At 42.0% G+C, this 22,546-nt stretch overlaps 1 protein-coding gene and 1 long non-coding RNA gene across 6 annotated transcripts in view; one reads left to right on the top strand and one right to left on the bottom strand.

The window, feature by feature from the left end:
• Nucleotides 1–14,833, bottom strand: part of LOC311431182 — a 49,690-nt gene extending 34,857 nt beyond the window's left edge. For all 4 annotated transcript variants that reach the window (XR_014689300.1, XR_014689301.1, XR_014689302.1 and 1 more), the window contains exon 1: nucleotides 14,558–14,833. This is a non-coding gene — a long non-coding RNA (uncharacterized lncRNA). The remainder of the gene's footprint in view (nucleotides 1–14,557) is intronic.
• Nucleotides 14,834–16,399: 1,566 nt separating this feature from the next.
• On the top strand, nucleotides 16,400–21,271 carry RMP24 (ribonuclease MRP subunit p24). Of its 2 annotated transcripts, none has more exons than XM_084509539.1 (5): nucleotides 16,400–16,611; nucleotides 16,850–16,872; nucleotides 17,078–17,277; nucleotides 20,404–20,606; nucleotides 21,025–21,271. In XM_084509539.1, the coding sequence occupies exons 1-5, from the start codon at nucleotides 16,415–16,417 to the stop codon at nucleotides 21,176–21,178; spliced, it is 777 nt and encodes a 258-aa protein (XP_084365665.1). In that variant the 5' UTR covers nucleotides 16,400–16,414; the 3' UTR covers nucleotides 21,179–21,271. The 2 variants fall into 2 exon arrangements, with proteins under 2 accessions (XP_084365665.1, XP_084365666.1); XM_084509540.1 differs by lacking the exon at nucleotides 16,400–16,611 and adding an exon at nucleotides 16,612–16,720.
• Nucleotides 21,272–22,546: the final 1,275 nt, after the last annotated feature.

Here is a 22,546-nt window from a genome sequence, read left to right as displayed (position 1 = left end):
CTCACCTCAAGTATTGTGTTCAGTTTTGGGCCTCTCACGACAAGAAGGATATTGAGTTGCTCGAGTGTGTTCAGAAATGAGCAATGAAGCTGGCCATGGGACTAGAAAACAAGAATTATGAGGAGCTACCGAGGGAACTGGGATTGATTAGTCTGGAGAAAAGGAGGCTGAAGGGAGACCTCATCGCTCTCTACAACTATCTTAAAGGAGCTTGCAGCAAGGAGGGTGTCAGTCTCTTTTCTCAGGTAACAAGTGATAGGACTCAAGTTGTGCTAGGGGAGGTTTAGACTGGAATTTAGGAAGAATTTCTTTACACAGAGGGTGGTCAAGCATTGGAATGGTCTGCCCAGGGAAGCAGTGGAGTACCCACGCCTGGAGGTATTTAATAGGCATGTAGATGTGGCACAAAGGGATGTGGCTTAGTGACAGTCAGTAGGTCGTGTTGGTGGTTGGACATGGTGATCTTGAATGTGTTTTCCATCGTAGATGATTCTTTGATTCTATGATTTCCAGTGGTAAAATTATTTGGATTTTTTTTTTTTTCTGTTGAGAGGAATTACTGAGGACAAGATTTGTTGTGTGAGTAGCCACAACACCGGTGCCAGTGGGAGCCCCATTCTAACACTTTTTACAACACAGAGCTGGTGTCTGACAATTATGTAGGTACTTGTAGCCTAAATACCAAAATTTCTTAGAAATTCCTTAAATGCTACATTTATGTGAGTTACTTCTATCAGATTTGTTACTGTTCTTCTGGTAAACGCAATATGTAAATCTTTTTACAGTGCGACTGGTAGTTTTGCTGCCAGAGAGAGAAGTAACAGCATTGTTTGTACAGGAGATGACACTCTTCAAAACTCTGTTTCCATTTCTTTCCTATGACCCAGGATGTTGTTTTCCTGTGAAGCTGACACACTGTTATGTATTGAATCACATATAGATTCCTCACTAATCTTTCCTGAATCTTACTGATACACACAGAAGTGGCATTGCAGATAAATTTTATTGGTCAAAAGTACATTCACTGAGATGCTGATTGATGAAGCAAATGGGTATATTTATATAAGGCAGAGATTTAGAGGTTTGCTCTTTTATTATTATTATTATCCTGACAGCAAAAAATGACACTGTTCCAAGCAACTGTGCCCATTAGATTTTTTGTATTCTTTTTTCATTAACTCATGACTTTTAAACGTATTTCATAATTTATTTGTAGTGGAAAGAAGGATTTATAAATAGAAACCACAGGAGAGTCATAATTCAGGTCACATTTCTGGAGCTCACCAGCTAATCTGAAAATCTAAATGTACTGAGACTTCTTAATATCTACTCAAAATGGTGTGCAACATTACTTATGAATAGACTCAATCTAATAAAGGGAAACCTTTTATACAGCAAAAAATATTTTCTGCATTGTCATCTACTTCTTTGTTCACTTTATACCTATTGTTCAAAATTTGTAAATTAACAGCCAAATCAGGTTTTTACCCATCTGCTGCTTTCTCTCGGTAACTGATTAGTAGATAATATATACTCCTCGACTGGATTGGCTAAAAAGTGCAATGTATCATCGGTAAAGAACATACCATGCTTTCTCCTTCTACCAACTACTTTGTCATGCGGTGACAGATTATTAAAGTAAGTGAAACAGCAGGGGAAAAAATGAATATTTGTCTCTTTTCATTCCCGGAATTATGCTGAAATTTCCTACTCCTACTAATGACTGTAGTAGATGAAACTTAGAAAAAACTTTCTGCAATTAAGAGAGAGACGGAGAAGTCAAGGAGACTGGGTGAGCTACTGGTCGTACCCTAGCTAGACTCCAGCTTATTTCTCACGTTTCACAGTGACTGTTAAAATGTTTGCTTCCTTTGGCCCTGAATGCATTTTATGTATTTTAACTGCAAGGTCTCCGGGGCAGAGATTGAACATGCCTTTCCAGTGTTCATGCAACACTGCTATGACATATCTTGAGACTTGAAAAAACTCCAAGTATTTAATATTTATCAATGTATTTAAATACCTGAAGGGAAGGTGCAAAAAAGGATAGAGCCAGCCTCTTTTCTGTGGTGCCCAGTGCTAGAACAAGAGGCAATAGGCACAGCTGGAGCGCAGGAGGCTCTGTATGAACACCAGGCAGCACTCCTGTGCTGTGTGGGTGACTGAGAACTGGCACAGGTTGCCCAGGGGGGTTGTGGAGCCTCCTCCCTTGGGGATTTCCAAAAGCCATATGGATGTGGTCCTGGGCACACTGCTCTGCATGTCCCTGCTGGAGCAGGGGGTTGGACCGGATGGCCTCGAGAGGGCCCTGGCAACCTCAGCCATTCTGTGAGTCTGTGATCTTCCTCCATATAACAATTTAGTTCTGTTAAAGACCATTTTCCTGAGCACTGAGTACAGTACTTGTACATTTGCAAATCACCAGGGTGACGAAAGAAAATTTAACAATATGGTTAAAAGACGGAAATAAACCCGAGTCAAGTGGCAAAAAGGTTATTAGTGAAATACTAGACACCTAAATGAGTCTCTGCATCCTTCGGTGGAACCATTTCCAAGCAGTCTCACCTTTCAAAATATTCTGCTCTTCTATTAATACTGCATGTGGATCTCTTAAACAGCTTTTGCAGTTCAGCTAAAAAAGTCATCACTGTGAGAAAATACTGCACCTGGTGAAAGTGCTTTAAGGAACGTACAACCTGATCTGTAACACTTTTCTCACACAAATAACCTTCATAGTTTTGATTATGACATTAGTAGGATTATTTATGTCAGAGAGAAGCAAGGTTGGCATAGGAACTTACGAATCACACTGACATAGCAAAACATTGTAAAATGGCAATAAAAAGGCCATTTAAGTTCTCTCGTTATGTCTATTCTGTAGCACGGAAAAGGGTCAGTAAATTGAACAAGCAGCTTGTACGAAGGTGCAACCAGCAGGATCTTTTAGAGATTCCAGGCCTAACTTGAACGAATAACCATGTCAAAAAGAAGGTACTGGAAATAAGCAGAGTCCACGAAGAACACCAAAAGTACCGTCCACAAACTAAAAGCACCTGAGAGGTCAGGAAGTACAAAGATAAAGTTTCAACTGTCAAGAACCCAACTGAGTTATGTCTGGCAAAAGATATGAAACAAATACTGAGAATTGCTCCTCAGCAACACAGATTGAAAAGACAAGGAATATGCTGTGCCACTGTGGAGGAAGGATGGAGCAGAAATTAAAGACAAGGTAAGAAAAGGTATTGAATAAGCATTTTGCTATAGTTTTCAACACGAAGGATCAAGTTGTGTTTAAAGACAAAAATAGGGTGAACAAGGAGTATGTGGGTGTGCAAATAGAAACTACCACAGATAACATGAAAACTTAACTCAAAAACTAAAACACATCAAGTTTGAAGTCTGGCTAATTGCTGTCTACAGGTTCTAAAAAATTCTGACACGTAGTACTGATCCACTGGCAAGTGTTTTTAATTGCACCATCAAGTTGAAGTTGGGATTGAAACTAAAAAAAAATGGAAATAAAATGTCTCTACATTAAAGAAGAACTCGTGAGAAAAATAAGGCAAGGTGGCAGTTGGGAAATGACAAACTATTTCATTTGACCTCATTAGTATGAAAGGCCTTAAAACACATTTTGAGGGAAACAATACATAAAGACACAGAGATAAATGAAAAAGGGGATAAAATGCAACAGAAACTCACCAAAGGGACACCACAGAAACTATCCATGTTGTTTTCTTCGATGAGGTAAATGATTTTCTAAATATAGGCAGTGTAATAGATCTCATCCTTCAGAACTTTAGGAATGCATTTGACACAGTGTTATACATTATTAAGGAATTTGAGGACTAAGGAAGAGACTTACTTGGTGGTTAAGAAACAGCGAAAGGAGGAGAAAATACAGGTAAGTGATATTAAAAAGGGTTTTATAGAGTCCATTAAGCAAGGGTCTAGCAGTGAGGGTCTTCGGGATTCATTCTGGGGCTTCTCTGGTGCCCTTTCACAGCTCTTGATCATCATGATCCAGGTACTCTTGTACCTGGCTACTCTTCTGGTGTCAATGCAGACAATCAGTGAAACTACACAAACAGAGCTGCTTGAAGATGAGAGCCATAGAAAGGGGGTAATCAGCAAGGTCAAGTGCAGAAGGTTCAAAGGTAAGTGAGGAGATAACAGGGCAGAGCCAAATGAGGACTGCAGTTGGCAATGAGATTAAATCTGTGACAGTGATGCTTCAGAGAAAAAGGCAAGTGGGCCTCTACGACATGAGCAGGGAGATTTCCAGAAGTCCTAGGAGACATCAGTGGTAGTGTCCAAAGCATGGTCATACCTCACCTGGAGTCCACTCTTCTTAGTGGTGTCCAGTGACAGGATGAGAGGCAATGGGCACAAACTAAAACACGGGAAGTCCCATCTGAACACCAGGCAGCACTTCTGTACTGTGAGGGTGACAGAGCACTTGCACAGGTTGCACGGGGAGGTTGTAGAGTCTCCTTCCATGGAGATCTTCAAAACCCACCTGGACACAATCCTGGGTAAATGTGCTCTAGGGGACCCTGCTCGAGCAGGGAGGTTGGACTTGATGCTCTCCAGAGGTCCTTTCCAACCTCAGCTATTCAGTGTGATTCTGAGGTCCTCCATCCAAGCATGCTAACAGAGCTAAGCTGTTTAGTCTTGCAATGCAAGAACTAAGTAAGGGTATAATTGCTGCCTAGGCATGCCTTGAGGAGGAGACCTCTGGGTGGGATAAGTGCTGTTTAATTTAAAGAGCAGCAATAGAATGGGAGAGAAAAGAAAAAGAAAAAGAGAGAGAAGTGGAAAAAACAAACAAACAAAAAAACAAAAACAGTATTCACACCACAAATTCATTTAGGCTGTAAAGAAGGGACCTAGCAATAAGGCTGTGACTTTCTCCAACAGCCTCCAAGCTAGAAGAGTCAGGGCAAAATTACAGCCTCCAAGTTGGACCTTGATATACAGTTGGAAGTATCACGTTATATGACACCCTTTACAGCCGTCCAGAGGCATTGCTTATGTGCACAGGTCACAGAACATCCCTCAGCTCTTCCAAGCATAGCGTGGTGGTGATATTTTTTACCGCCTTGAGATGCTGCTGGTGTCATTCTGGGGGACACATCCAACAACATTTACTATTCCATTTTTCACGTACTGGCTTCATTACAAAATCCATGTAAAACTAATTACACAGATAAAGGCTTTTGCGATAATGCAGGCTACTTGTAAGAGCAAATAAATAAATTGAAGAACGTAGGGCCCAAGATTATTTGAACAGCTAGAGCTCACACGAATTTAATCAACAGGAGTTTTAATTAAGAAAAATTAAGCCTTATGCGAAATAATCCAGGGAAAACTGTGGAATTGTTTTAAAATTGTTACTAGATGCTTGAACAGAGTTTGTCAGATGGTCTTTCTGTGCTCTGAAGCTGAGATATTTAACAGAAATAGTACGTTGCCATATTTTCAGCTCTTGCAGAGAGATGTAACCCTCCTGAAGTCAGTAAAGATTTGGCGCTTGGTAACAGCTGAGAGAATCTCGCCCCAAAATTCCTGTTTGCAGATGATGACTTTGCTGTATTATTCACTTTGTCTTGGCACAGTCAATCAACAGAGGAAGTGCAGCGGAAATAACAAAGCCTTTTTTCTGTTTGCTGATAACATTTTTAGCACATTTAAGGAGAAATCTGAAGAACCACAGTAATTGCAGCACCTCAGAAAATACATTGAGCACACAGAAAAGGACAGAGAAGACATCAATACTTGCAAAATACAAAACAAAACCCTGGAAAATGTGTTCAAAAGGGGAATGTGAACACTTAACCCTTAAAATGTTTCTTAACGAAGTATTCAAAAGAATCTTCCCAGGACATAGTACCTATTTGAACCTATTTTAACACAAATTACCGGTTTTACATCAGAGATTAATCAGCGTTCTGTATCCAAAATAATAGGTTCATGGGATCAGGCAGGACAACAGCATTTTACCAAATAGAATACCTTTGTATCCATCCTCACATTACCAGAGAGGCAACAACCTCCTAATTAGTGCATCTCCAACTTTAACCTTTAGTCTTGACTGCAGTCTCTTAGATTAGTGGTGATATTCAGCCTCCTCAAAACTTCTTCCTTCAGAAATTGACTATTTCCATGGTAACAGCTGCCACTTCCATTCCACAAGCATCAAGAAAATGTGATTTCCTTCATATCACTGGGCAAGGCTGGGTGTGCAACTTTGGCCTTTTTCAATGCCCTTTTCAGACAAAACTGTTTATCCCAGAAGAGGAAACAGGTGCAAGCACAATTCAGGACGTAGTTGTTGGCTGATCCATGAAGCAAGATTGGCAACAGTCTGAAAGGGAGCTGTCGGATGACCCACCTGCAGTGTCAGTATGTTTTGCAGCTGCAAGAGGGAAGGACAAGCACATTCAACAGCAACCACCAGACTTAAATCAATATTTTCTAGTTTGGGCTTATTTTTCTTCCTTTCCTTTTTTCTTGTTTCTTTGGTGGCTCCACAAACAGTACAAGACATCAGCTTAATATCCCCACAAGAATAGTTGAGAAACACTTAACGTAAATCAAGACTTCTCATTCAAAGAGCACTGAACTTAAGCCAAAAAGAGCATCAGTTCACTGCTGAGAAGCTGACACAGCTTTAATGATCAGTGCCTTCATCTGCAACACTCACATGAGTTTATAACCAAAGCCATAATCTCAGCTGAAGTCAATTCCCAAAGTAGCATCAGCTTCAGTGGGACCAGCAAACATCCACAACAAAGGCACTTTGTCTCCTGCTAGTACTGTGATTTTTTTCTGAAAGTCTGTCAAATTGGAGACCTTTTCCAGAAAACCCATCTGTTCCATGTGAACTCACTTGGACACCCGTATATTCTTTGAAACTAAAGGTTTCCAAGTCAACCTGTCAGGATGAGAATGGATCAAGTGAGATTCACATCCACTTCTCCAGAAATCCACAGAAATAATGGACTTTTACCTTAACTAAAATTGGAAAATGATGTCAGAAAAGAGAGTCACCATTTTCCAAAGCTGGTATTACATGTTCTGTTTCTTAAATTGGTCTTTAAAATATATTTTTAATTTCTTAATTATTTTTTTTTTTCACTCTTTTAAAGGACTGGCAGACAGCAAAGAGACTGGAAAATTGAATACAACTTCAGCAGCTTTTTATTTTGCTTAATTCCTTATTGATCTTTTCAGCACTAGACTTGGTTATTGCTTTCCTTTCCTCATGTGCATTTAATTTCAGGTGTACAAATGCCTGTTGTTAACTGGGCAACTGGAAAACTTGAACTCAGCTTGAATGTGGGCCTACTGTCTTGAGCTGAAACTGCTAAGTGTCTGAGGACAGAAAAGTGAATAATGAATGGTTGAGCTTGTGCAAACTACAAACACTCTTTCTCTGTTCATTCCAGCAGATTTAAGTTTGATTAGAAATAGACTCACACCTGATTGTCATATCTGAATGTTTATGGTGCTTCTACATCTTCAGATTTTGTTGCTGTCAGCTGGTATCCAACCTAATACCAATGGTAAAAGCACAGCTTCTCCCTCTGTAGCTAAAAAGGAAAATGCCACTAGTTAGAGATAAATAACAGGCTGTAAACACACTACAGACACTAGGCCAGCATATTTACATGAGTAACCCAGAACCTGGATGCCATTCAGATTCAACACCTAATTCTGTAGCTGGCTCATCATCCATAAAGGGCCAAATTGAAACCATCAGTTCTGGTCTCACACTGGGAGACTGGAAGATTTGGAGACTGGAAAGACTGGATTTGAGTTTGAGCTCAGCATCCAACGTTCATGTTTATTTTCACTTCAGCTCATGCAAAAAAAAAAAAAAAAAAAAAAAGAAAAGAAAAAGAAAAAGAAAAAAAAAAGTGATTAAACCAGAATTGTTCATCCAGGAAAGATTGCAAAGGCCTGCCAAGTTCCAGACAATAGCCCATGGAAAAAACAAGTGCATAGATCTGCTGGCAGGAGGAGATGCCTCTATCCAGGCTCAACTTGCGTGTGTGTTCCTAGGGTGGTTGTCAAAAATGGAGCTCCCTTGGGAAGGGAAGGATGAGGGAACTGATTGAACCGTACCTGTGAATGTCATTGAATATCCCCCAGGTCTAATGCAAATAAACACCAAAGAAACTACAGCAGAATAATGGAAAAGAAGAAGTGACTGGCAAGAAGAATCACCAGCATGGCTGGACACAACACAGCAGGAAAAGCTTTTTGAAGGGAAACTTCGGCACTGTAGCTGTTTGTCATCTCAGGCACCAGAACTGCTGAGGTATTCCTCTGAAATGTTAACAGGATTGTCCTATTGGTGCCATTACTACACTTTTTGTTGGTGGTGGTGGTGGTATTGGTATGATGGTCGATTCGAATGGTGCTGCTTTGTCTTCTTACTGCTCGTTGTCTCCAGCCCTCAGCAAGCAGCGCACCGCAGGCCCTTCCTGCCCCGTGCCAGGGAGACATAAACAGCACAGCCTCTCCGCCTCACTGTCTGAGGTTTGAGCTTTTCTGCACGCTTTTACTATATATTCATGGAACTCAGCCCACACCAATGGGTGAGCTAATTGCTGACAGAGCAGATGGTAAGATGGGCCTGAAAAAATATTTGGTTGTTTTTTTATCATGTGAGGGAAATACAGGAGAGAAAGGATGTGTGCGTGTGGTTTTTTTCCACTTCCTGAGGGCTGTAACAAAAGTTAAAAGTAGTTTCTATGATCAATGGAGTTTGAGGAACAATTATCCAGCTCCAGTGAGTGCATACCTCACATCGGGCTCTGCTTTCCTCCTCGGTGGCTCTGTCTGTCTCCTGGGCATGTCATGTGCTGGGCGCTCACAGACTGCCAGCTCAATCTGCTCCAGGCACCAGCGTTCAGAGAGAAGCACTGTGAAGCAATTCAAGATGCCAAAAGCGGGAGCAAACTCATAAGGTAGTCCCGATAAAGATGTGACGTTTGTTTTTATATTTGATGCAGTTATCTTGGAGGGATGCGTGCGCAGTAATGCCCTCTGCGGAAGAATTGCCCTCAGTGCAAACTTTCCAGTGGCGGCCGCCATAAATATTCAAACAGAGCCATAAATAAAGAGCACGGCACGATAAAAAGCAGCAACAGTGGCCTGCGTGAGGATCGGACCTGCGAATGTGACGCTCCAGAAGAGATGCTCCACAGCAGCTACTCGGGCAGAGGGCTTCACATTTGGAGGAGGAGGCAGAAGAGCTGGCCAGCCGGCCTTCCAGCAGTCAGCACGCTTAGCTGCTGGCCAGCTAAGCCAGCGTTGCACTTTATACCCCTCGCTTCACAAAGGTCACGCGAGCAAACTGTTGGGGCTTGATAGATCCAAGATGCACTTGGCTCTCATTCCAGGGCTCTTTCTCCGACCCTAATAACGATGACAATGGAACAAACACCGCCATAGCTACACAGAAAGGGCGATGCTACGCAACTGTGCAACACTTGACATATGGAAGGAATTTGCAGCCGTTCAGAGTGCTCACATTTTCATGGGAGAGCTGCGGATATCGACAGCAGAAAGAAAAACATAAAGCAGGAGCAAGAAGCCTATATCCTGACATGCTAATGCGTATTGAGAGGAAAGTAAACTGCAGTGTTAGCTATGCTGAGCATTTTCAAAAGTTGTGTTTATTTTCATGTTTCCTTTCAAAAATAGTTCTTTAATGGATATGCTGCACGGGATATGCTGCCTGTGGCACTGGTAGTGTGTCCATCGCCGTGGTACCTGGGCACTCCAATAAATGAATGATTAACCAGCAGAGCAAATGAAGCAAGCAGAGAGCCACCAGGCACTGTGACAAGCTCTTTATGGACCTGCCGGTATATCTCTGCCCGGACCTTTACCCCTTCGGGCTTTTCACCGTCCTATCTTTCCCCCACGCTCCCGTGATAAGCAGCTCTGTTCTCCAAACAGTGCTAAGGGATGCAGAGATCTCAGAGCAGCTCAGGAGGAAGGGTGGGACTAATATAACAAATATTTACATCGGGAAAACGTTTCGTAAGGACACACTAAGGGAAAAAATGTTTTCTTTTGCACTAAGCCCATAATGAATCAACAAAATTTGTTATGCCTACCATGCCATCAGCATGGCCACTTTAAAATGGCTTTTCCAAAGAGGGAAAACAAATCTTTCCCTCGCTGAGGGCCGAAATGACCTTTCGGGAGCCTGATGCAGGCCATATGTGAGCACTGCTGTTAACATTGTCTAATAATAATGAAAAGATCATATAAAAACATGTGGCTATGAGCCTTCTGAAAAAATAAAATAATAATAAAATCTGGAGGTTGCATCAGCCCCTCCTCATGCTTCAAATAAGCAATGAGTGAATGACAATTTTGATGTCGGCTTGTGTTTAACAGATGTGCGTGCAACTGCTTTGAGCTTTGTCTGACTTGGGATGCTGAGGCAGGGACCTCTGGGGCATTAGGCAAAATGATGCTATTGAATCATCTACCCCTTGCTGTTCTGCTTTCTGTGCAAACTCTCCGAGGAGCACAGCCTTGCACACAGGCCACCTTCGGAAAGGCCAGCTCCCTCCAGCCCTGGAGGACTTTGCAGCTACAGTACAGACCTCGCCGAAGATGTTTTCTGTTTTCTGTGACCAGTCAGGACACTAATTCTGCAGTCTGATTAAATTACTCTCATGTGGAGCTTTTCCTCCTTACTACAGCTGCTTCAGGCTCATGACTCATAGGATCATCCAGGTTGGAAAAGACCTCTAAAATCAAGTCCAGCCGTTAGCACTGCCAAGTCCACCCATAAACCGTGCCCCTGAGCACCCTCCCCTTTCCAGTTTTTCCTTCAAAACAGGAACAAGTTTTGGTGGCAATGCCACATTAATAGCAGTGAAGACTTGCGAGCTCTTTTCCCGATGTGGATAAAATATGCTGTGCTACCACTGTGCCTCAGCAACAGTTTTGAAGGAAATGAGGAGCGCTGCACCACCCACCCACGTTCAGCTGTGAAACTCTGGGTTTAAGTTCGCTCCGAGCAGCAGCCTGATTCTCTCTGTTACCTCCCCTGTGTCTAAATTATATCCATCATTGTCACCTCTAAAGAGTCAGATTTGCTGCGTATTTACCAGCTTTATGATCGGAGCTGGCGGAAGATATGTTTGTCTAGATTTTGTAAATGGTTCTGAAGATCTGTCTCAGCTAGGACATGAATCAAAGATATCAGCTGGGCAAACAGTTTAATTCTGAATGAATTCAGCCCAAACGAATTACCGACAAAATGATAGAAATCTTTCAAGTTCAGATTATTTCACATATTTAGCAGTAAATATTCCATCCCTTCCTGCCATCTGACTCACCGAGAATAAAACCGGAAGAATCAGCACTGGAGGCAGCTTCTCAGATACACAACCAACTTTGGATACTATAAATAGGTGTGAGAAGCCACTTTTCTATTGCAGCAGGGAGTACAGCCTTCAAACTGTTTATCCCTCAGCTGACTACATTTCTGCATAATAGCAATTCTGTTAAGCAGCCTAAACAGGAGAGCTTTCTGACAAAACCCACAAACACCCAGGCCAGCAACTGCAAATAACTATCCCATGGCACAGTTAGCAATGGGAAGCACCTGGGGTTTGTTCTCTTTGCTCCATACTTAGGGAAAAGATTTTAAAATACTTTATTTTTTTGTCCTTTTTTTTTTGTCTTTTTTTTTTTTTTTTTTTTTTTCTCCCAGATAATTTGTAGTCAGGAAGAACCAAAAAGAACAGCACGAGTGTTGAAAATTACAGGTTGAGGATGGAAACCTCTGGTCTTCAGATCCGGCCAGCCTCCTGCTCAAACCTGTGCCACCTTAGGGCAGGTCGCTCAGAATTAGAAGGACAAGAAAAGAGTTCAAAGCAAAAAGAAATTAAAAAATGAAGACTCCCCTAGTTTCCCTTCTGCATTAGAAAGAGAAAAAAAAATAATAAAAAAAGAAAGGCACTTTTTCCTGAAACATACAGCTCTTCTGTGCTGCTCATAAGTAAATATGACCGATATGGAACAAGTCTACAGCCGCCCCCTTTGGTTGACCTAGTTCCCTATCTGCCTTGATGCAGGTAGCACTTAGCCCAGTGTGTGGCGAACTCCAGCTCAGTTGCCAGCACTTCTCTGCCACACTCGGGGCCAGAAAAGGCCAGGAATGCAGCATGTTCTGCTCCAGTGACAGAGAAAATGCTCCACATCGTTCACGGGCAGCCCCCTCCGAGTTAATTAAGGATGGGAACCCAGGGCTGCTGAAGAGGGTACAGCCAGCTCTCAGCTGGGAAAGCAAGGCCTCTGGGGCAGGGGCTGGACTGCACAGCAAAGAACAGGGTGGGGGAATCTTATGAGATCTGAGTGAAACCCAGATGACTCATCAGAAAGTAAAATGTTCCTATTTTGGCAAAAGGCTGAAATAGCAGCTCCGGGTTGTGCTGCATGCAGCACAGCAATAGATGACCCCGAGTGCTTGGGACGAACTCCTGTGCTCGCTGATGTTCCTAACAGTAGGGACCATTTCACATCCCATTAACCAAACAGGTTTACATGACAATTAGCACATTAACTAGTAGCACCTTTTTTTGCAAGGGGAACTTGGGCTTGAGATTTCAACATTTTTATACAACTGTTTTGTGAGTGAAGATGAAGAAATAATTTCTTATGACTCAAAGTAACAAGGACTTTTGTCCAGAATAGGCACAGGAGCATCTTTGTCAACATCCTGAAGGACACTACATCCAGACCTTTGGCATCCACGGACTTTCCCATAACTTATATACAAGGGGTATATAGCAAGGTGCCAGTTCTGCCACTTCACAGACTGTCCATAAGGAAGCCAAAAGTACCAAAGTCACACAAAAAGCAGTCAGTCCCATTTCTCAGCCACTGACCCACGTGGCTCCCCACTACAAGAGCCCCTTTGATCAGATGTGTTGTGATAGGAGCCAAGGGAAAACTCCTCAGCAAACAACAGCAAGCAGTCACATTAATTTCACTGAAAGTAGGTACCAGCTATAAGAGAATGTTTATGGTCCCAGAGCTTCACATTTTAGATCAAGAACTAATCACTCCCACCAGAGACAGCTTTAAAGAGGTGTTAGTACGTAAGTGAGGATTTCCTCAAACTGCAGTTACCTTGCTCTCTGGGGTTTTTGTTTAAGACCATCTGTTAAGATTTCTGTTATCTTGTTGGGGGATGTGCAGGTACACAAGAAAACCTAGAGCACTGGATTAAAAAAAAGAATGAAGAAAGAAAAAATTGGAGACTGGAACTGGAACTTGTAGGTTTCAAGATCAGGGGGATTCTGACATTCATCGAGTCCTTTCCCTGTCAGATGGATGTCGCCAACCCATGGAAAATAGTGACAAGCTCTATATATGTTATCTTTCACCTCCCTCAGGCACATGCTGCAAGGAAGCTGTGTCCTAAACAATGAATAAACAAACAATCATCACAGTAATCTTCTACACGTTTTGGCACACAAAGCACAGACAAATCACTGTGCCATTTCGTTACCTATCACACCACTTACAAAATAAATCCTGGCTCATGAAGAACAGTAGATAGCATTTCCTTTGATTAGCTTTTTGAAGCTGATAGTAATTTTTAGAATATGATTTATCCCTCTTATTTATCAGCCTGGCTTGTTTCAGATGGGTACAGTCTGACTGACCTCTAGATACCCTTGCACTTGCTCTGTGATATCCCCAGAATGTCAATGTTCAGTTCTTCATCTTTCATTTCCCAAATGTTTCTTATTGGTCACTTCTGGTATCAGTGGCAGCTGAAGTGGAAGTTTATCCTCTGATAATCTCTACTGCTTTAATGGCTCCTAGCATCCTGAGGATATTTTCCAAGTGTTATGGTGACACCAGCTGAGATCTTGGCAATAGAAAAGTGTTTCGTATGCTTATTTCCTAACTTAGTCTCTCTCTATCTCTTTTTTTTTTTTTTTTTTTTTTTCCCTGCTTTTCAAACCCTGTCAGCCCGTTTATTTCTGTGGCTTAACTCTTTCTGCTATTGTTAGAGTCATTGTTATCAGTTCTCAGTATCTTTCTGATAATAAAGCCTTTGGAAAACCTGAGGGGGTTCTCACCATGCATCTGAAATCTCTTAGTAAATTTCTCCAAATCTCCAAGTCACATTTTTCCAAAAGCTTAGAAAAAATCCCCTCTGAAAGGAACAACAGTAGCCTCATATTCTTTACACATTTCCCTGTAAACTAGAGTCCCAACCACCACAAAATGATGAGCATGTTTCAAACAGTGCTAATATAAAATATTGCACATAAAACAATCACCAGTTTCAGCTCGTCTCCAAAATAACGTATACTTAGAAGTGCTTATCCCTGTAGCATCACTAGCTGTTTTTTCCCAAGATAAAATTAGTCGTGCACCAGCATGCCTGAAAAAAAAGCAAAATTCCCTCATAATTTCAATCACTCCGTTTCCTCCTGACTTTGATACAGCTGACTGAACAGCTATGATCTCACTCGGAAGAGAAGCTGAGTTTGCTCACCTCGGTCACCTGCAGGATCTTTGAAATGCCTCCTCTTCTGCTCCTTGCAAAGAGTGCTCCCCTGCATCTCCCCGTCCATCCCGGAGTGCGCCGAGCGTGCAGTCATCAGTAAGTTCTGGCTAAGTTATCCTATGTAACTCTGAAGAAAAAACGAGAGACTCGGAGAGATGCTACAGAAGGTCCTCTTTCCTCTCTCTGAAAATGTTGTTTTCCCGGTGGTCTGTCACAGTCAGGTCTTCAGTAGTAAACTGAACAGCCTATCCTCCTGGCTCTTCTTTTCTTCTTTTTCTTTCCTTTTTTTTTTTTTTTTCTTTCTTTTTTTTTTTTTTTTTTTTTTTTTGTAAACACATAATCAGTGCTTCAAACCCTGTAGGTATCACAAACCGTATTTCTCTATTGCCCTCTGCTGACTGCTAGCTACCACCACCTTCTGGGACGGTCTGCAAGCGGCAGCTTTGCGCTACGCTCTTCCCACCGCCCTCCCTCGAATCAATAATGATGCACGATGCCCAAAAGTCGACACAAATCATCCTGGTTTTCCCTCCGTTACAAAACACCAGGCAAGATTTACAGCTTGTTGGTCAGCCGTGGTAACTACAAAACACCGAATACGAGCAGAAGCAGGAAGCAGTTAGTAACTTGGGTCTGCTAATGTGCTTTGTGTGAGCAGAAACCAGGAAAAAGCAGAGACAAATGTATTCTGCTTTGAAATGCAGGTGGATTTATCCCCCGTGATGCCACAAATACGGCAGCAGGGAGCTGAGCATCAACTGATTTTAAGGGTCTAGTCCTGGCAGCACTGGATGTGCAGAAATCCAGGCTTTTGGTGGGATCTCTGCAGAACAAGACCCCGAGAGAGCCCGAAATTGCAGGCCAAGGCTTGGTGGTCATTTTCCCCTCTGCTTCCAGAGTTTTATTTGTGTAGCACCACACCTAGCATGCGGAGCAGTTTGTGTCTCGTGAGGCATATAGTGGGACACGAAACGCTATACCTGAAAGGCACTGTGAGGTGCTGTTTGCACTGCTTTTACGATAGGATCTATAACACAAGGAGAAACCAGTGGAAAAAGTGAACTAGTGGAAAAAGGGGAACGGCTGAGCCTAGCTGCAGGAGCAGAAGAATAAAATTTATGTGTGCTTCAGTGAGACTGAAAGAGACTGAGGGGGGGGGGGGGGGGGGAAGAGCCCATTGAAAAATGTATTCTAATTCCAAAATAAAGCCAGCAGAAGCTCTAATTGTAGCCATTACGAGCATTTTATTAACGCCTTCAGAGTTACTGACTGTACCATCAAGGTCTCCTGTTAAAGAAAGCCCAGCAATGCAATTCTTGTCCACTTCTAAAGCCCTCGGCTCCTCTGTGTTAGAAAATAAGAAATAATTATATTTATTCACATTCCTTAATAGAATATTGAAGCCTGCTCAGATGAATACCTCTCCTAAATGAACACCATTACCAACAGATCAAAGCAGAGGAACGCCTAGCAAATGAATGGGGCCGGGGGAATTAATAAAACACACATCAAACGACGAAAAGCCGAGTTGTTTGTATTTTTTTTATTATTATTATTTTTGATAGGAGCACATTTGCGGAATGACGAGGCCAAGTATGCCGTTGCTACAATCTGGACGGACGCGTCGCAGGGGCGCTTCCGAACAGTAAGTGGGGTTGCTGGTTGAAATCTTCCAGGTGGCAACAACTGGCAGAAATATATATATGTGTATATGTATATATATATGTATATATGTGTGTATATATATATATATTTCTCTTCAGGTAAAGTTCCCTTTCCCTCAGGGAAACTCGGAGGCGCCAAGGGGCGAGGTGCTGCCCCCGCCGCCTCCCCTCAGCGGCCTCAATGGCGGCCGCTGCCCCGACGGTTCCCCGGGCGGCTGCCGCCCAGCGGGACCGGCACCCCGGCGGCATCCCGGGGCCGCCCCGCCGCCGTCCTCCCGGCTCTCATCGCCGGGAGAGAGGCAGCGGGTCCCGTCAGAGCCCGGAACCATGGCGCTGGGCGCGGGGAGCCACCCCCTGCACACAGAGACAGACACAGAGGCAGGCGCAGCCCTTCCGGCAGGGCGGCCATGGGGGTGCACGGCCGCTTCTTGGAGGCGGCGGCCAGGGAGATGGCGGCCGCCTGCCCGGGACAGGCGCGGTTCCTGCTGTGAGCGGGGACACGGGGGGGACGAGGGGAGAGGGGATGAGGGGACAGGGGAGAAAAAAGGGGCGGAATCGGGCTGGGGGCTTCTCCCCCCGGTGACTTAGTGCCCCTCTGTTTTCTCTCCCCCTGCAGGTGGACGCTGGGCAGGCGCCGAGGCGAGTGAGGGGTTGTGGCTGCACCTGAACCACGCGAGGCAAAACATTGCTAATGCTTTATAGAGCCGTGCTTTATAACACTTAGCTACGGATCGTGATTACCTAAGTCTTGCTCTTTTGCCTATAGATCGTGATTATTTCATTTGTTTTACTCTTTTGCTCATAGGTCATAATTACTGAAGTTTTACTCTCTGTTAACCCGTAGATGATGAATTCGGGAAGGAGAGGATATGTCCTCACTGCTTCCAGTTCCTGCTGCCCGATAGCCGCCGGGTGCGTCTCAGGCCGAAGATGAAGGTGACGCCGCAGATAGAGAAGATCCTTAAGCGAGAGGCAAAGAGTTACAAGCTCAACATGAGACAGACAAAGCTTTTGAAAAAGTACAGGGACTCCAAAAGTGTCCTGGTAAGGGTGTTCACTTTGGACTGCCAAATATTAGATGTTTCCCTGAAGCCTTTCAGTGCCATAAAAAGAAAAAAATAAATAATGAAATATTTCTCTTAGAAGTGGAGCTCACTCCTGCATATTTCTTTTTTTCATGAGCATATAGTTCTTTTTTCCTTTTGGTACAACTTTTACTTACATTTACAATCAAAAGTTTTAGAAACTTCTGCAATAAAGAGATCAAGAGTGCAATTTCAAGAACAGATATCTTATATTTTTGCCTCTCTCCCACCTTCCTCCCCCTCTCCACCCCCGCCAATAAAAAACCCTCACGTCAGAGGAAACAGCTTGGCTCTTGCTGTGATCTGTTTAGCACCAATCTGAGTAAACTGTGCAGATGTCTGAGATCTTGCTGAAAATTTAGTCATTTCTTCCTGCCAGGAAGCTCCAGCATTTCCACTGTCAACTACTGTATCATTTGCATAACTTTGTCAAACTGGCAGGAGAGGCAGATTTTTGCCTGCTTTTTATTTTTTTTTTTCTTTCCCTATTCATGTGAATGTGGCAAAACTGGGACCAGACAACTCTGTTAGATGTAAAGCTTTAATACAACAGCGTAGATCCTAAGAATCCATTACAATTTGTAGGAATCCATTGCTAAGAATCCCCCAAAATATACCTAAGAAGAAAAACATTCCATAGACTGAAGTCAGACAGTTTTTGCCAGTGTGCATAGCTTCATGTTTACTGCTTTTGTTTCAGCTTTGAAGAAGGGCTTGAGTGACTGATGGATTGTCTTTTTTTTTTTTTTTTTTTTTAAGTTTTACTAGCCATCTAAAAAAGTTTTTGCTCAATGCACAAGTTTGTCATCATTTACCTCAGCAGACCATCATGACTACAACAGATTATCGTTACCTTCTGAACATGCTGAATTTTTTATGTTTGGCTGAGTATCAGTGTTTATAGGAGGTCTTTCAGAACTAAACCACTTCTGAAATTTAAACAAGCTAATGTTTTTTCCTAGAGTTACTGAAGAATATAAGATTTAATGCCGTGAAGAACAATAGCATGTGTTTAATCTAGTGTTGCAAAGGTATGCACTACTATGAAAACAGGTTCTGTAAATGGATGTCTTAAAAGTGTGACAGCACCGTACTGTGCCCAGCAGTTCCTGGTACTCTTGGCATTTTCTCAGATCAGAGCCTGCACGTTTGGGAGTAAAATTTGCTCAACCAAAAATTATTAAGGAGTCAATGACACAAACTGAGGAAATGCCATAGATGTTATCAAATCTCACGGCAAAAAAAAAAAAAGACATTCCCGATAGGCATCCATGTTATTACTCTTTCCAAATTCTGGATCATAAATGACCAGCAAAAAAGAGCAAGATAAAGACTATCTGGGAAGCTGGATGCTTTGCTTTATTTTTCTGCTGTAGGATCACAAACATTTAGCATGCATTAAGAACTGTCTCTTTTGACGATTGGTGAACAGTGTCCTGGAGAATTATGATGGGCTCTTAGTTTTGTAGCTAGAGAGATTCTTAGGATGTGTTGTGCATTTATACAAGTCGTTTAAGATTCAGTTTTAAACAGGGCCAGTTTAAACTCTGGATAATACTCTAATCTTGGGATGTAGTTACAGTTTGCTGCACTTGTGTTCTGCTCAGTTCTGTTTGCATTTGTGCTGTGGATTATGATTTAAATATTTCTGGTATTAAGTATTTAAAATACTGTCAGGAACTGTCAGCTTTCAAAATTAGCAATGTAGATCCCTGTAAGCTAATAACTGAGCTTTGTGAAAATGAGAATTCAAGTGTAGTTGAGAATTAAACTAAGCAACAGCAATATGACAGGTTGTGCCTGTGATGCCTTTCTGGAGTTAAGTGTGTATGCTGTCCAGGGAGCGAAAACCAGCAGTGCACTGCTATGTTTACTCCACTGATTCCTGCACTGTAAAGCGTTGGCCTCCATTTATATTCCATGGAGTGCTAAACAGTCATGTGGTGCTGTGTTTTTTCCCCATCTGATTTTCAGAAGAGCTAAAAATACATCAATACCTAGGCTGTGTCAGTTAATGATCTCTCTCTCTTTTAGTTTGTTAGTCTGACAAAATAATGTCTAGACATAGTCAAAACACCTGAAAACACTTCATTTAAGCATTTTTAAATTGAATTCTTTCTAAGCACTCTGAACTTAGGTAAATTTATGCACTTTGAAATGAATGATGTGCTATAGATGTTTTCAAAACCCCTCGGACTTCTTTGTGACATCCTTTTGAGTATGTTTTTAACCAGAAACATCACGTAACTGTGTTTTTCAGTCGGTGTAATTGTGTGCCTCAAAACTTGTCTGACTGTATTATTCCCGTGTGTCTTAATAACAGTAGTTGCCATGGTAGTAAGGGATATTAGGAGTATCTGACAGTCTCTGTGCCTCTCCCATGTTACCTGTTGTGCTGCACCTCTGTAACGTACTGTGCTGCTGGAGGTTCCCTGCAGACCAGAAGTAAACAGACAGGTAGAGAATAGAACCTCCTCTGTACTGTAGTAAATATTTTAGTGCTATTAACAAGACCCTTCTTTGTTCGCCAAGACTTGGTGTTACTAGTTAGGGATGGGTGTTTCTTGAGAGTTTGGCAATTTATATATTTATATCAAGACTCTGAAAATTTGTAGTATAACTTCACTGGGGTTAGCGTACACTTTATGAGTTTTGATCACTTAGTGCATCACATTTTTTTAGCAAAATATGAATACCACTACTATATATTCACAGATACCATGCATCTAGTTCAGGTGCTGTTTCACCTTCTGGTTTTGACAGGGTTGTTTTCTGTATTTCAGTGAACTATATTAAAGGCAGGGTTGAGGGTCTCCTGAAATCAGTTGCTAGGACTGGAGTCATTTCTAGATAAATCCACGGGACGTGTTTGGTTTAAGAAGCTTGAAATGCTTGCGCTAGGTGTAAAGTAAATACTGCTTTTTGAAACCTCTGTGTTTCTCTTAGGTAAATATTTAACTGATATTAATAAAGAGTTTGGATAATTCTTAGGATAGAATGGTTTAGATAATTCTTACAATAGCTTTAAAAAATAAAAGGGGAAGGACTGATAGAGTGGTTAATAATTTCTTTATTCTCTCCGTAGCTGATTACTTGCACCTCATGCAACAAAACAACAAGACATTTTGGTAAAAGCAGGTATTTTCTGGCTACCAAGACACAAAATTCTGGCTCTCCAACTGTTAAATCTAGCCTCAGGACACCAGATGTAAAAACTGCAAAAAAAATGACACCTGTAAGCTGCAGTAGGCTGGGATCCAAAGGGAACACTCCCTCATCTCTTCCCAGGTATCTGTTTCTCTCCTATTTAAAGAGGCATTGGTCTGAGTAGACCATAATGGATCTTGTTGGGAAGGGGAGGCGTGCTGATTGCAGATCAGTCACTTAGTAAACCTGTAATTAATAACAAAATGTTTTTCCTTAGTGGACTGGTTAAGGAGATCCATTTTGACTGCCTAACTTTTAAAAGATGTCAGTGAAATGTGACCATGTGCCAAGAATGCACAATAATGTTTTTGCCATTAATGTGAAATATATAGCTTAAAATTTGCATTAAAAAATTCTACTTCCAACTGCTCACCTGTATATGAAAACACACTATGTACATTTAAAATTTTTGCTTAAACTACGTGTGTCCACTGTCATAGTCAGTTGATATTAATTACGATTTCTCACCTTTAAGATATTCGAGTCTTTTGTTTTTCAGAACGCCTGCATCCGGACAGGTGACAACGAGTTCTGGTTCCAAGACCCCCCGAAAATCCAAGTTTCACTTTTCTAAGCTAAAACGGATGCTCAACCTAGAAGAAAAAGAGAAAAGCCAGAAGGCAGATTTGAAAACCTTCTTGACTTTACTTTAATTATTCACTGTTTCAAAGTAATAATGATTAGAGCAGTAAGCACTGTTCTGATTTTGGTAAATAAACACAACTGGTGATTTTGTTAAAACTCAAGCTAACAGCGTGTACCTTGTGTAAGAGTAGACCATGTAATTAAGAATCCAGCTCCCTGTGAAGACTGAGTTTACACAGGAGGGAAATGAGGAAATAGACTAATGTGATTGGGAATCTGGAATGTGTTTTGCAGTCACTGGTGGCCCAAGAATTAAGTTAGGATCTGTCCTTTGTGGAAGCTGGTAATACTGGATACATCAGGTGGTCCAGTAGGACCAACAGACAAGTTGGCAGACCAGGACTGGGGGAGGGAATAGAGTTCCGTGTGTTTTTTTCCACTTATTCCACTATTTCTAAGACAATGCATAACGATAGAATTTAGAAGATCTCAAAGATCTCAGCCCTGTTTCCCAAGTTTAAAACAAAGATGCTTTCACCAGCACTGTTTGCAGGTACAATATTTTCAAGGGTCTAATGTACTGTCCAGGAGTGTCACTGTCTTTTGACATGTGGTAATTTAAGTGTATTACACAGCCTTTACGAAGGCTCCGGAATAACTTAACCTTGTAGACAGCACTCGCATACAAAGAAAGATAAAACAGTTTATCACCAGATTAACTATCTTCATTTTCTAATGAATGTTCCCTGTGATTTGGACTGATCCCAAGGTAACGCAGAGCCTTTTAAGGCTGCACAGTGCTGTGGGTGCTCTCAGTACCTACTCACAGATCCGCACTAGATCACTGTCAGTGCCCTGGTTTGTTACTGCCATGAGAATTTCAGGGCCATAAAGAACACAGGCTATTTCTTTTCTAATTGCTCTGGAGCTATCGAAATGGGTCACTTTTGTCTCTTTCAGAAATAGCTAAAGAGACACTGTCTGTCTGAGCTGTCTTTCAGCCTTGTCAGGCACCAGGCTCCACAATTCCTTCCTTCCTGAACTTTGGTCTGGAAAGCTGTGCTTGCACTGCACAGTAGACTACTTGTTGCAGACAAAACACTTTGGTGCAAGGTAGATTGTTGAGGTTAAAACGGTCTCTAGTGTCAGATTTTGTGTGTTCAGTTTGCACAGAGGGGAGATAGGACAGCAGAAAGTTGCTGTTCAGGGCTGGGTTTATGTTCTGCGTGGAGTCTGCAGTGAAAGTTCTGCAAAGCATGCGTATGGTTTCCCCTCTGAAAAGAGAATCTACCAGTAAAAAACATTTAAATTCTTGGTCTTAAAGATCTGTTTTCCCTTTTTTAACATTTTTTTTCCCTCTTGATAAATAGCACATTCAGTTTGTTTTAATAAGCATGTTCAGCTTCAGTGAGCACCATTTAGGAAACAGGACCAGC

The sequence above is a fragment of the Aythya ferina genome (assembly GCF_964211825.1).
Source record: "Aythya ferina genome assembly, chromosome: 2".
Taxonomy (NCBI): Eukaryota; Metazoa; Chordata; class Aves; order Anseriformes; family Anatidae; genus Aythya; species Aythya ferina.
This window is presented reverse-complemented; position numbering and strand designations above follow the sequence as displayed.